Raw genomic sequence first — 14980 nt, 5'->3', positions numbered from 1 at the left:
GGTTGTGATTTGTCTGCTGTCTGAATCAGAAAGCAGTCAAAGCCGGATCTGAACCCAAGAATCACCAAAATTGCCAATTGTTCCCTGGCCTCCTCAGCTTCACAGGCAGCTCCTTACTCATCTTAGATAAATTTTGGTCTCTTGCTATATAAATTGTTAAGTGGTTTATTTAGTTTCTGTTTGTCTTTTATAATTATAATGTTACCATAAACTAAACTATTAGAAGCTGAGTTTCCTACTAGTTTATGGAAACTTTGTACCGTTGGCATTTTCCAGAGTGCAGAATGCTATAGAGCATTCTTGCAGAAAGCACTATGATAAAAAGGTTATGAAATACTGAATAATGGATGTGTTTTCACTTCTGTCGTCAGCTTATTAAAGGTTCTGAAAAGTATGCCTCTCTGATTTTGTTTGTCCCCAAAGCTTTCCCCAAATTTGACTTTGACTGTGACAATGTTTGAAAACACTTACATAATGTAGCATTTATTTATTTATTTATTTATTATTTTTATTTATTTGAAATATAGAGTTAGATATAGGTAGAGATAGAGAGAGAGGTCTTCCATCCGCTGATCCATTCCCCAAATGGCCACAATGGCCAGAGCCAAGCCGATCTGAAGTCAGGAGCCAGGAGCCTCCTCTGGGTCTCCCACGTGGGTGCAGGGGCCCAAAGACTTGGGCCATCTTCTACTACTCTCCCAGGCCATAGCAGAGAGCTGGATCAGAAAGCGAGCAGCCGCGACTAGAAGCGGCACCCATAAGGGATGCCAGCACTTCAGGCCGGGCTTTAACCTGCTGTGCCACGGTGCCCACCCCATGTAGCATTTATTAATGTCTTGCAGAACACACTTGGGTATTCTGTGTGAACTTGCTCCATGAAGCTAGAATGTGTTCCCATGTTTTTATGTGTGTTTTACTCTAAAAGCACATGTTTTGTGGCAAGGAAACTAGATATGAAAACAAGTGGTTAGACTACTGAGTGTTTCTATTAAGGCTAACCAGGTAATACTGGAGAATCCTTCCCACTTCTTCACTGACTGTGCTACATTACTTTTGTCAGAATACTGAGAATTGTGGTACATCGCCTTGCAGTCCTGCAGTGTGAGCTTTCATTTTGTATTCTTTCATGTTACACGTATAATAACAACATTGTACACTGAAACAGGCTAATGAAACATGCTGGCATTACAACATAGATTTTCTATATTTTTTCTAATCAAAATCTGTTTTGAAAACCCATTTTCATGTTTTGCTATTTCTATATTTGAAGGAAATGGTAAATGGCTTTTAAATTAATTAATTTATTTTAAAGATTTATTTGTTTGAAAGTCAAAGAGAGAGAGCTCTTCCATACTCGGATTCTCTACTCAAATGGCTGTAACAACTGGGGCTGGACCCGGCAGAAACCAGGAATATGGAACTCCATGTGCATCTTCCACATGGGTCTCGGGGGCCCAAGTTTGTGGGCCATCTTCCACTGCTTTCCCAGGGTTCATTAGCAGGGAGCTGGATCGTAAGTGGAGCAGTTGGTGTTCTGAACAGCTCTCATATGGAATGGCTGCATCATAGGCAGCAGCTTAAGCCACTGCGCCACAATGCCAGCCCCTAAATAATTTTTGAATTGGCTTTGGTTTTAAATTTTCTTTTTACAAATGAGTATTTGAAAAAAATTAGAAAGGATCTTTTAATGTGTTGTTAAAGTTGCAACCCATGCTGCCATGTACTTATGAGATAAAACCTCTGTCTATTCCCAGAAGGTAATTCTTTGTTTGCTTGTTTGTTTTTAACTCAATTTTTTAAAGATTTATTTTATTTATTTTAAAGACAGTTACAGAGAGAGGATAGAGACAAAAAAATCCCCAGATAGCCACAATGGCTGGAGCTGCGCCGATCTGAAGCCAGGAGCCAGGAGCTTTCTCCGGGTCTCCCACATGGCTGCAGGAGCCCAAGAACTTGGGCCATCTTCTACTGCTTTCTCAGGCCACAGCAGAGTGCTGGATCGGAAGAGGAACAACTGGGACTAGAACTGGTTCCCATATGGGATCCTGGTGCTTCAGGCCAGGGCTTTAACCTGCTGTGCCACAGCGCCAGCCCCTTATTTCAAATTCATACTACCAATTGTTAATGTGGCTTTGTATATCTTCATATACACATTGTTAAAACTTGAATATAAAACCTTCGATAGGGCTGGCACCGCGGGTCAATAGGCTAATCCTCTGCCTTGCGGCGCCGGCACACCAGGTTCTAGTCCCGGTCGGGGCGCCGGATTCTGTCCCGGTTGCTCCTCTTCCAGTCCAGCTCTCTGCTGTGGCCCGGGAGTGCAGTGGAGGATGGCCCAAGTGCTTGGGCCCTGCACCCGCATGGGAGTCCAGGAGGAAGCACCTGGCTCCTGGCCAGCACGATGCGCTGGCTGCGGCAGCCATTGGAGGGTGAAGCAATGGCAAAGGAAGACCTTTCTCTGTCTCTCTCTCTCACTGTCCACTCTGCCTGTAAAAAAAAAAAAAAAAGAAAAAAAAAAGAAAAAACTTCTATAGAATTGAGAGACAAAATTACTGACATGCTTTCAGAACTTTCTAGAATGTATGTACAGGTTTCAAGTGGTAGAAAAACATGTGGCAGAGTGAGTATATGCCCATCTAATTTGTGGCCTTCACTCAGTGTCATTGCTGAGGCAGCCATCTCAGTACTATTAACAGGCTGCCTTCTGAGTATATGACACTTGAATTTTTTTTTCCTGAGACAAATGGTCATTAAGGCATAAAAATGAATATTGAACCAGAAATTACCTACCCACCTGTCTCCAACTTGGATCAAATGAATACTTCTCTAGGATTATTACCAAAAAAAAAAAAAAAAACAAATTACTGTTTCAGTATTTTGAGACTAAAGAAAAACAAGATGAAAGTAAAATTATTTTAAATTTTATTTATTTTATTTGAAAGGCAATGAGACAAACAGACAGATAGAAATCCCCCATCAGCTTAGTCACTATGCAAATGCCTGCAACTACCAGGTCTGGGCCAGCTCAAAACCTGGATCCATGAATTCAAACTGAGTTTTCCACATGGTTGGCAGGAACCCAACTACTTGAGCCATCACCACTGTCTCCCAAGATGCACATTAGCAGGAAAGTGGAATTGGGAGCAGAGCAGGAACCCAAACTAAGATGTTGAAAGGTGAGATACACAAATCTCAAATGGCATCTTAACTGCTGTTTCCATGCATGCCCCAGGGTAAAATTTAAGAGAGGTTAATACTTAATCTGACAGCTCCTTTGATGCTGGGACAGGTGCTTCTATTTTTTTTTTTTTTTTTAATAAAATATCCCATGAGGGCCTGGCTCTGTGGTGCAGCAGTATAAGCTGCCCCTGAAATGCTGGCATCACATCAAGTTCTCTGGTTCCCATCCTTGCTACTCAACTTCCAGATCAGCTTCCTGCTAATAGTCTGGGAAAAGCAGTGGAAGATGACCCAAGTGCCTGGGCCCCTGCCACCCGTGTGGAAGACCTGGAATAAGCTCCTGGCTCCTGACTTCAGCCTGGCTTTGCCCCAGCTGCTGCTGCCACCTGGGGAGTGAACCAGTGGATAGAAGATTTCCCTCTCTATGTGTCTGTTCCTCTCTCTATTCTGCTTTTCAAAAAAATAAATAAATAAATCATTAAAAAAAAAAAAAAATGTGTCCTGGAAAAAAAAAAAAAAAACCTCCCTTGGACCTGCTTTAGTAGGGAAAGGATACCTTGACCCTCACAGGCTGCAGGAAGCAGGAGCTTTTCACCTTCTGGAATTTAAGCTGAGATCTTTGGTTTGGAAAGAGTGGGAGTAAAAAGGGAGTAATTAATTATTTTATATCTTCCTGTCTGTCCCAGTTAGCACTTTTTTTTGACCTCTGTGCCTTCCTTTTTTTTCTGGTTGCTCAGTTTTGGGGTTTTTTTTTTAAGACTTTTTTTTTGTTTGTTTGTTTGAAAGACTTTACAGAAAAAGAGAGAGAGAGAAAGAAATCATCCATTAATGGGGCCGCTGCTGTGGCACAGTGGGCTAACGCCCTGGCCTGAAGCACTAGCATCCCATGTGGGCGCCGGTTCGAGTCCTGGCTGCTCCACTTCCAATCCAGCTCTCTGCTTTGGCCTGGGAAAGCAGTGTAAGATGGCCCAAGTCCTTGGGCCCCTGCATCACATGGAAGACCCAGAAGAAGCTCCTGGCTCCTGTCTCCTGGCTCCTGGCTCCTGGCTTTGGATCGGTGCAGTTCCGGTCGTTGCGGCCAACTGGGGAGTGAACCAGCGGATGGAAGACCTCTCTCTCTCCCTCTCCTTTCTCTGTGTAACTCTGACTTTCAAGCAAAATAAATAAATCTTAAAAAAAAAAAAAAGAAAGAAAAAGAAATCATCCATCTACTGGATTCACCCCCCAAATGGTTGCCGGGAGCCAGCAACTCCATCCTGGTCACCTACATGGGTGGCAGGGTCCCAAGCACTTGGACCATCTTCCACTGCTTTTCCCATGCCATTAGCAGGGAGCTTGATTGTATGCAGAGCCGCTGGGACTCAAACCTGTACTCATGGGATTGCCTGCCTCCTATGCAGCAGCTTAACCTGCCATGCCTCATTGATGGCCCAATTGCTCAATGTTTTTACCTTTTCCCATTCCTCCTCCCTGTTAGAGAATCTTCCTAGAAATCCAACCAGAAATGTGAATTCTTGTTAGTCCTGCATTTGGGAATATCCAATGGTCTTTGTATTATAGTAGCTAGACCTTAATAGCAAAGCTTTGGTGCCCAAATTGTCAGAAAAGAAAACTTAAAACTCCATGTTAGAGGACATGAGAGGTGCAGGGGTTTAGGAGTTCGGCTTCACCATGTCACATAGAATAACACAAACCTCACATTGCAGGTAGTTATGGAGGTCACACTTCCCCCATCCCCTTATTTTGTCAGTGCCCCCCTCCAGTTGTTTCTTTAGCATAGTAGTAGCTGAAGGGAGTGTTTAAAAATAAGGAAAAAATATAGTGATGTCTAGCATGCCCTTATATAAGTTGTAGGAATTTTTTAAACCTATTTTTATTTACTTTTTTATTTGAAAGGCACTCAATCTCTCTCTCTCTGCCTCCCTCTCTCTCTCTCTTTCTCACACACACATACACAGACACACACACATACAGAGAGAGAGAGAGAGAGAGAGAGAGAGAGAGAGATCCCATCTGTTGATTCATTGCCCAGATGCCTGCAAAAGCTGAGGCTGGGCCAACCTGAAACCAGGAACTGGGAACTCAATCCAGGTCTCCCATGTGGACAGCAGAGACCCAGGTACATGAGCTATCAAACGCTGCAACCAGGTATTCAGGGAGCTAGAATCAGGAGTGGAGCCAGTACTTGAATCTAGATACTCTGATACGGTACCAGCCCGCTCCCTAAATTGTGGAAATTTAAAGCTAGAAGCATTCTTAAGAATAATTTTGTTTAGTATTTCTAAGTTTCTCATTTTTAATTGTGGACTTCTTTTATTAAATTAAATACTTCAGAAGTATTCCAATCAGAAATCTTCTAATCAATTTGTTGTCTTCCATTTACAAGGGAATAATTATTGATAAAGATGGGATTGTATATTTCATCCTAATAATAATCAAAATAGAGGTAAATCAAAACTTTTTCATTTCACATGTGACTGAAGTTTTAAATTTGCTTAGATCCATTCTATAGATAAAAATTTAATTGATGATTTTTAAGTATGACATTATAAAGTGATTTGAAAGCTGAATTTATATTAAAATCACATAGCTGGACAGTTAGCTACATATTATAGCATCAGGTCATGAAAATCAAAATAGAAAATGAAACAGGCACCCATAATGCCTTTAATTTTATTTTTAATTCATACATCTAAAAAGCAACTAACTTATTTTGAATATTTTTTTGGATTTTGATACTAACTGATAAAATAAGAGGTTTTCAAGCTATAATTTGAAAGCAGTTTCCTGAAAGTGACCTATCACAGGCAGTTTTTTGTTGTTGCTGAGTGAGGAAAGCAAGAGTGGATATTACCACCCCCTTTTCTATTTAGCACTGGGCTTTGGAGATGCCTTGATGTGCTATAGCAGAATTTTGCTCACATGGAAACAATGTATGGATCTGTTGGCAGGCGTCTAGAGACCTTGCATATTTTATTCCACTTAATACTTATTATATTTCAACTTTAGTATATAATTAGCTTTCCCTCATCAAAGAGACCATGGACAATCAAACACCATAGTTAAATACCAATAACAAATATTATATACCAGTAGCATATTTTTTTAAAATATGTGATCATTTAAACAGGTTAGAACTTTATAATAGTTTGAGCCCCCTGAAGCAGTTTCAGGGGTGGACAGAGTTGTCAACAGCCTGAACTCTGAGCCCAGAGCACGCCCATTTGGTCATCTGTACTTGACTTGCTCTGCTGCTGAGAGTCTCACGCTACTCTCTTTTCTTTTTCTTTTTTTTAAGGATTTAATTTTTTTTTTTTTTTTTGAAAAGCAGAGATACAGAGAGCAGGAGAGAGAGAGAGAGAGAGAGAGAGAGAGAATCTTCCATTCACTGGTTCACTCTCCAAATGGCCACAACAGCCGGGGCTGGACCAGGCCAAAGGCAGGAGCCAGGAGCTTTTCCTTCCAGGTCTCCCACATGGGTGCAGGGCCCCAAGCACTTGGGCCGTCCTTGCTGCTTTCCCAGGCACATTAGCAGGGAGCTGCATTGGAAGTGGAGTAGCTGGGACTCCAAGTGGAGTAGCTGGTGCCTGTATGGGATGGCAGAAATGCAGGCAAAGGCTTATTAGCCTTCTACACCATAGTGCTGAGCCCAAGCTGTTCTTTTCCAAAGGTGAAATTTTGGAATAGCTTTTTGAAAGTGGAATTTTCAAAAAACTAGAAAATGAAATGGGAAACATTACTGCCTCCTGGAAAGCCTTCAGGGATCCCAGGAGCAGGGAGGTGGTTCCGAAGCATGGGTCGAGCTCCAGTCTTGACATTTTAGATGACAAATAAAGCCCAGTGTTTAACCTACCTGCCCAAGGTCACAGGGCTGGGGTAATGGGAGAAGAGAGCCCAGGACTGAAGCAACATCATCTCTTACCCTGAACTTAGGGGCTTCCCGTCACCCAGTTGCATTTTACAGGGGCCTCTCTTGTAGCTCTATGTGCTTCTTTTAAAAATGCGTGGAGTCAAGTGACTGCATGGATCATATTTACTCTTCTATCTGACAGGTCGAATGGGAGCAGGAGAAAAAAAGAATGCCTGCAGTGTGCAGTATCGGCGACCTTTTGGCTGTGCAGTTCTTAGCATTGCTGACCTGCTGACAGGAGAAACAAAGGATGACCTCATCCTGAAAGTGTACATGTAAGAAACACACACTTGGTAGGGGCTGGGGTGGGCACACGGGAGTACATGGATGCTGCTTGGGTGAACACAACTTTCTTTGGCTAACAGAAAAGCAATGGGTAAGTTGATTTGATGGAGCATTCCTTAAAAATCCAATAATCCGTAAATTTGTGAACCCACAAGTGACTGTTTCCCAGCTAAAGGAATGATGATGTTGGGAGCCAGTGAATACGGACTGTTTATCAGTTAGGTACAATGTCTACTGTGTAGAGTATCCCCTTTGAATTTATAAACTTGGCATGGCTTTACCGTGGACATCTAATTTGTTCTTGGAAGGCAGACATGCTTTTGAGTATAAATTAATTAGAATTAGCTGAGGGACTCGCAGGTGATTGACCTTCTACTCCCTATATGAGGTTGCTGGGCCTGCCACAACAGTGGGGCTTAAACAACAGAAATGTACTGACTCACAGTCCTAGAGGCTTGACATCCAAGATCAAGGTCGTGGCAGGTTTGTTGTTTTCTGAGGGCTGAGATGGAAAAATCTGCTCTCTGCTTCTCTCTGAGCTTCTAGTGGTTTGCTGGCAGCCTTGGAGCTGTGCCACTCTGATGTCTGCTTTCATCTTCAGCTGTGCCCACCGTGGTGTGTGCATGGCTGTCCTGTGTCCAGTTTCCCTCTTTTTATAGGGACATAGTCATACTGAGTCATGGGGCTCACTCTGATGGCCTCATTGTGACTTGATTACCTCAATAAAATTAGGATCTCAACATTATAATGGGAAGGGTTGGAGTGGGCACAGATTGACCTGCAATGCTTTAATAAGAAAGTCACTTGATACATTCCAAATCCTAAATTCTATGGTTTTTGAAATACATGTGGATTTGGATCTACTCACCCTGAACACCTGCCCCCAGGTTGATAATTGGGAGCTGATAGTGATGTCATCCTCAGAGAAAACCCTGAGCTTCTCTTCCTGGTTTGAGGACCACGTTGCTGGCCACTTCCATGAGTAAACTTGCTCTGCTTTTCTATTCTACAGACTGTGTTGATATGTACAACAGATGCCAGTCATTTTTTCATGTAAGGGGGAAACACAATTGGCCCATCATCTGGGGGACATGTGTATGCTTCAAATTGCTTTTTGTCCACTGCTGCAGAGTTCAAGTATTTACCCTCCACTCAGGGGAACTTAGACAACACATTTAGTAACTAGTTGTCAGAGATCTATCCCTGTGCTTTGGGAATGGAAACTCTTTTTATTCCTTTCATGCACATGAAACCCGTGGCCTTGATTTTGAACTTGAACATTCTGGCAAAACTAATGGGTAGTAAAAACTGTTATTGTTTTTGTCACATGGTGGCCCTCAGTTTCAGTGGTTGGGCTGAAATCCATGATGATCTTTCCAAACTCTACTGGTAGTCATGCAACTGAAGTCTTGTGAAATGATAATGTTTGGTAACAGCTTCCCTGTACGGTGTTTGTACTGGGTGTAAGGGATTGAGTTCAGCACTTCGCACATATCTTGTCCTTTTATCCTTACAATGAATCCTTGAAGCAGCTGCTGTTAGCACAGTTGTGCACAGAAGGAGACCAAGAGTTAAATGACTTACCCTAAGCCACTTAGCTACTAGGAAAGAGAAGCAGATTTGAATTCAGGACTGCCCAGCTCCAGAACCTGAGGTCTCAAATCAGCAGCTGTATTTATTCTGGTGTTATTTTGCAGCGCCCTCTTGTAGTGTGGCAATAATGCTGTGATGCAGTGTTGCTTCTTATGAAAACAAGTATCTTCATAAGAGTGTTTTGATTGATAGTGTATAGTGTTGCTATTCAGGACTCTTTGGAGGGCACATTTGTGGCTAATCAAAGATCACAGGCAAATTTACAAACATGTTCACATGAGGGAAGTTTGTCCCTGCCTAAATGGGAGAGTGATGGCAGTGAAGATGGGTAGCTGACCCAGATATTTAGGAATCATCAAGAATTATTAACAGTCAGAGAGACATCCATCCATCCATTGACCCATGTTTGCAATGCATTCAACTGACATTTTCTAAGCACCCACAAAATTCAAAGTACTGAGGGGGGCTCATGTCAGCAGCCCAGATCTAGTCCTGATGGTTTCAGGGAACTGCACCATCTACACCAACATCAGCTAGCAGGTGATAAGAGCAAAATTAAAAAGGTGCCAATGGCTAAGAGTAAGACAGAGATGCCATTTCTCCCAAAATTGGAATATCTTGAGAGCTTTTTACTACCCATTGGTGAGTCTTGACAGCCCTTTGCCTGTGGAAGCTGTGTTAACATGCCTTTTATTTTGTTTACTTTGTTTCATTTTTATGATTGCCCAACCTTGTCATGTTACAGAAGGTAGAGACTCACTAAGAGCTAGCATTTATTGATCATTTAGCAGGTATTACCCTAAGCAAATGCTTATTTAATGTTTTTGGTTAGTAATCCTGTTTCACAGGTGAGGAAATCAAGGTACAAGTAGGGTGAATAAGTTGCCCAAAGAACATGGCTCAGTTAATGTTGATATTTCTAATCTGGAGAATCAGAATCTTAGTCTGCACTGCCTTATGCCGTAAGCAGTGTTCTCTGGGGTTTGTTTTTGTTTGGAGTGACCACATGTAATTTATGAACCATTCATCCCAAGTGCTGCTTAATTGTGAGGCAGGCAATTAGACATTCCCAGGTGTGGGCGTTCCTGCTCATCTTGGGGCAACCCTATTAAAACTGACAGTCATTTGTAGTAGATTGCTGGGGATCCAAGGAGGCTTAGAGAAGTATATCCTAGTGTGTTTTCTTTTTTCTTTTTTTTTTTTTTTTTAAGATTTTGTTTATTTGAAAGGTAGAGTTACAGGCAGAGTGGGAGACAAGAGAGAAAGATCTTCCATCTGCTGGTTTACTCCCCAAATGGCTGTAACAGCCAGAACTGGGCCAATCCAAAGCCAGGATCCAGGAGCATCTTCCAGGTCTCCCACATGGGTGCAGGTTCCCTAGGACCTGGGCCATCTTCCACTGCTTTCCCAGGTCATTAGCAGAGACCTGGATCAGAAGAGGAGCAGCCGGGTCATGAACCGAAGCCCATATTGGGATGCTGGTGCCAGAAGCAGAAGTTTAACCTACTAAGCCACATAATGTGTTTTCACAAAAAGAGCAGGTGTGCTATCAAGGTCATTGCTTGTTCTCATGCATCATTAAAGCTTAACTGAGTGTTAATGTTTTCACAGGTGTAACACAGAGAGCGAGTGGTACCAAATCCATGAGAACATCATCAAAAAGTTGAATGCACGTTATAATTTGACTGGCTCCAATGCAGGTGAGTATATAGGGCTGCCTGACTTTTCCTATAGGTTTTTATCTTAAGCCCTTCTTTTATTTGTCTGTGGAGAGGAAGGTGATCAGCCCTTTGTTTTTCTCTCTATTCACTCTCAAACTTTAAAAATGCTCAGTCAACATCCTGGTACATCTCACTGTGTAATAACAGGCTTGTACCTGTAACTGTTTATGAAAAAGTTACTCCACTTTCAATTCAGAACAAGCAGAGGATCTGAATTTGTTCAATAGCACTGAGTCTTGAAATTGCCACATCATTACTGAAAGCTAAAATCCAAGTATTAAATATGTTAGGGTTTGTGACTGTTGTGTTGAAATAGCTTTGATAAACACAGATCTGTCAGTAAGGTACAATAAAAACATGCTTTATTGTTCACAGCTGGCTGTGAGCAGTGGCGTGATTGTACTATAGAACAAACATACAGGTTCACAGATTGAAGTTGGCTAAGAAGGAGACTGATGCTGGCTGCAAAGTCCTGTATCATTTGCTGAGAAAAATTGGGGGGAACGAAATGTTATGTACCACTATAAGTTAAATGTAACATACAACACACAGTATGATATTACACTGCTATATGGGATATTTTGCATCCTATAGCATACATAGAGTATATAGCATATACACAGAATGACGTTTCATCAATAGACAAAAACTTGGTAAACTTTGCTCCCTATCTACCTTTGAAATCCACATTAAAGTAAAATAAACCATGAAGTGTGCTTTCATCAACATAAAGAAACTTCAAATTAAGTATGTTCTTACTTGAATGCGTTGTTTTTTTAAACCAATTTTTAAAGCACCTTGGGTATAGATTTTTTTTAAAAGATTTATTTATTGATATATTTGAAAGTCAGAGTTACACAGAGAGAGAAGGAGAGGTAGAGAGAGAGAGAAACAGAGGTCTTCCATCCGATGGTTCACTCCCCAATTGGCCGCAACGTCTGGAACTGCGCCGATCCAAAGGCAGGAGCCAGGAGCTTCTTCTGGGTCTCCCACGTGGGTACAGGGGCCCAAGGACTTGGGCCATCTTCTACTGCTTTCCTAGGCCACAGCAGAGAGCTGGATCAGAAGTGGAGCAGCCAGGATTTGAACCAGTGCCCATATGGGATGCCGGTGCTTCAGGCCAGGGCATTAACCTGCTGTGCTACAGTGCTGGCCCCAAATATAGATGTTTATGCTGTCATCCAACTTACCTGGCAAACAGAAGAACCAGAATTTAAATTCAGATCAACTTTTTTTTTTTTTTTCAGACTTGTGCACAACTTGCTAGGCCGAAATGACCACAAAGAGAAAGTAACAGCAGTAGGAGCTTTGTGGTTCCACTCAGTGAGAGCCACAAGTATTCATGGCTCACACATGTGACAGTGCTTCAGACTTAATGAGCGGTGAGGTCAGTTTTCTCCTCCCTCTCCCAAGAGCTGAGGAGGTAACCAGGGTTTTATTCCATGCAGTTGGTCATTTGCTTTGGATAAAGTCCTATGTCTAACACAAAATAAATAAAAGACTCAAAGCACTTGCTATTTAGGGCAGAGTCCTTAAAGCATAAGAGGAGGTAGTAGGCGTGGAATACGTAATAAGCATACTTCAGAAGCTGCCATGAATATGCCTGTCTTTTCCTGTAAAAGAATTCTGATAATACTGATATGGACCACATGGTCTCATTCCAGTGTACCCTTGAAAGATGGTGTGGAGTCACTACTTTTTAAAAAACTTATCTTACCTGATTCTGACAGACTTCCAACCAAATCTCTTTGTTCTATTCTAAACCTTTCGATGTTTCTTGATGCCGTTAAACATTAGTTTATCACTAAAGACACTGTAGATCTATACTGCCCAATTCATTAGACACTAGCTGCTTGGCATTCACTAGAGGTGAGCCTGGCACAGGTCTAGGTTGAGATAGACATGCTATAAGTGTTAGCTTCATACCAGATTTTGAAGATTTAATAGCATAAAAAGAATGTATAATATTCTGTTAATAGATTTATATTGATTACTTATCAAATAGTATTGTAGAAGTACTAGGCTAAATAAAATATTATTAAGTTGATTTTGTTTCTTTTCACATTTTTAACATGGCTACTCGAGAGGTTTAAATTCCATTCATGACTCACATCAATTCTGTGGAAGGGCACTGCTCCAGACCCAGTTGAAAGGGTAACATTTTGTTATGTTCCTCTGCCTCACAAATTCACTATGCCCTGCCCTGTTCTTCTGCCCTCTCATTAAGAACAGAGGAGTTGATGGTGGCCATTGTGTATCTGTGCTTCTTCTCCGAAAGCCCTGCTTCTCTTAATCTGCTTCTGTTTGCCCTCTGTGTGAGTAATAAGTCTAAAACTAACCCTGGCCTGTCCTTTCCCATGTAGTCTCTGACATACATCTCACGCGGCCCTGACTAACCAGGATCTGTCCCTTCCCAGCTGCTCATTGACTCCCAAGCTCTTCCTCTTTTCAATATGCCACATGCAGAATAAAATTCATCCATTTTTAGGTTGTTTGAATACATCAGTGTCCTGACTCCAAGGTGACAGCTGTCATTTGAGTCGTAGTGAATCCTTGTTAATGCAGTTTGTTTTGTGTCCCCAGGTGGATTCCTAATGAAACTGATCCTGTATCCCAAAGGCCTCTGTCAGGAGTTAGGGTTCTAAATAAGCTAAACCACAGATTTCCGCTTCCGGACAGGAGTCATCCCTTAGAGAGTATAACATGACATTTGAGAGTTTTGCCTCCACATGCAGCTTGTCCTAGTTGGAATTACAGTTTTACTATGATAGTAGGAGTATCATCCTCTTAGTGTTATTGGGGTCTGTAAGAGAGAGAATGTATGCAAAACATGTACCACGGGACTTGATACATAAGTGTGTGTATTTAGTGTTAGAAATCCTTGTATTGTTTACTCACATTGAAATCATCATCTGGGCTATTCTACCGCTTCCTCTTAATTCATGCCACTTTGTTACATTTCTCCAAAATGTACCTTGATTTAATCTTCTTAGTAAAGAGGTTTAGAATTACACAACTGGGATCTTTGCTGGGTTGTATCTTTGAGCCAGCTTTCCCTACATTTTGTTTTTTCCATTCCCTCTCTACTGATTGGCGTTCATCTCTCTGGATTCTTTTGTTTGTTGTTGTTCTGATTACATGTATTGTCTCCAGGAAGGAAGGGCAGCAGATTCTATTTGCTGGGGCAGTTCCTGAGATACTTAGCTGTGTACTTTGACAATTTGATTGACTGATTGACCATTTGTGCTTATTGGAATTTTGCACAATATTCTACCAGAAAGTGAGGTCCAAACCACCTTACTCCCTGAGTGTCTCCTTTTTCATTTAGTCATCTGTACTGAAATAATAACTGCTCTTTGCACCCTTTGGAAAGAATTAATTAAAAGAAGAGCCACATTGAACCATAAAGCCTTGTATGCGGGGCTTCTCTTCTCTTTGGTAGGTTCCATCCCCGTTCTGCTGCCTAATGTGGTACTTAGATTCCTACCCAGAAAATTCTATGCATTTATTTTAAAGATTTATTTACTTATTTATTTATTTATTTGAAAGGCAGAGATACAGAGATGGAGAGAGAGAGAGGAGAGAGAGTTATCTTCCATCTGCTGGTTCACTCCCCAGATGGCCCAGGGCTGGGCCAGGCTAAAGCCAGGAGCCAGGATCCAGGAGCTTCTTCCGGGTCTCCCATGTGAGTGCAGGGACCCAAGCACTTGTGCTGTCTTCTACTGCATTCCCAGGTGCATTAGCAGGGAGCTGGATCAGAAGTGGAGCAGCTGGGACTTGAACCAGCCCAAATATGGATGCCGGTGCTGCAGGCCACAGCTTAACCTTCCATACCACAGCATCACCCCAGATTGCATGCATTTTATACCTGGGTTCTGCTTCAGGGCCCTGTCAGCTGCCCTATCCTTAGACCTCAGCAGGAAGACTCACCCACTCCTTGTCATGTTAAAACCATGCTCCAGTGAGAGAGAGCTGGGGAAGAAACAAGATACACATTGATCTTCTCACCAGTGTTTCTACCCTTGGGTCTTAGTGGGTTCTGTGTCACCGGATCTATTGTCCTTCTGAGGAAAGGGAGGTAAGGGTCAGCAGGCAGACACCCAGGAGCTGTTCACCTTCAGTGTTGAAAGGCTGGCATCCTAATGGCTTCCTTTAAAATAGTAGGCAAAGCAAGAGTACCAGAAATTGAAGTGGGATATTGCAATGCCTAATGTTCAGGCTATCACAGTGCTAAGAGAGGTTGACTTCCTCTGTTTTCTCTTTGGACCAAGGAATTGCTGATTACATGGAA

General features: G+C 42.1%; 1 protein-coding gene across 3 annotated transcripts in view; it reads left to right on the top strand.

The window, feature by feature from the left end:
- Positions 1 to 14980, top strand: part of DOCK4 (dedicator of cytokinesis 4) — a 530859-nt gene that overhangs the window by 289275 nt on the left and 226604 nt on the right. For all 3 annotated transcript variants that reach the window (XM_062177670.1, XM_062177599.1, XM_062177537.1), the window contains exons 11-12: positions 7233 to 7365; positions 10580 to 10668. In XM_062177670.1, coding sequence (XP_062033654.1) covers positions 7233 to 7365; positions 10580 to 10668 — 222 coding nt within the window. The remainder of the gene's footprint in view (positions 1 to 7232; positions 7366 to 10579; positions 10669 to 14980) is intronic.

The sequence above is a fragment of the Lepus europaeus genome, chromosome 1 (genome assembly GCF_033115175.1).
Source record: "Lepus europaeus isolate LE1 chromosome 1, mLepTim1.pri, whole genome shotgun sequence".
Lineage (NCBI taxonomy): Eukaryota > Metazoa > Chordata > Mammalia > Lagomorpha > Leporidae > Lepus > Lepus europaeus.
This window is presented reverse-complemented; position numbering and strand designations above follow the sequence as displayed.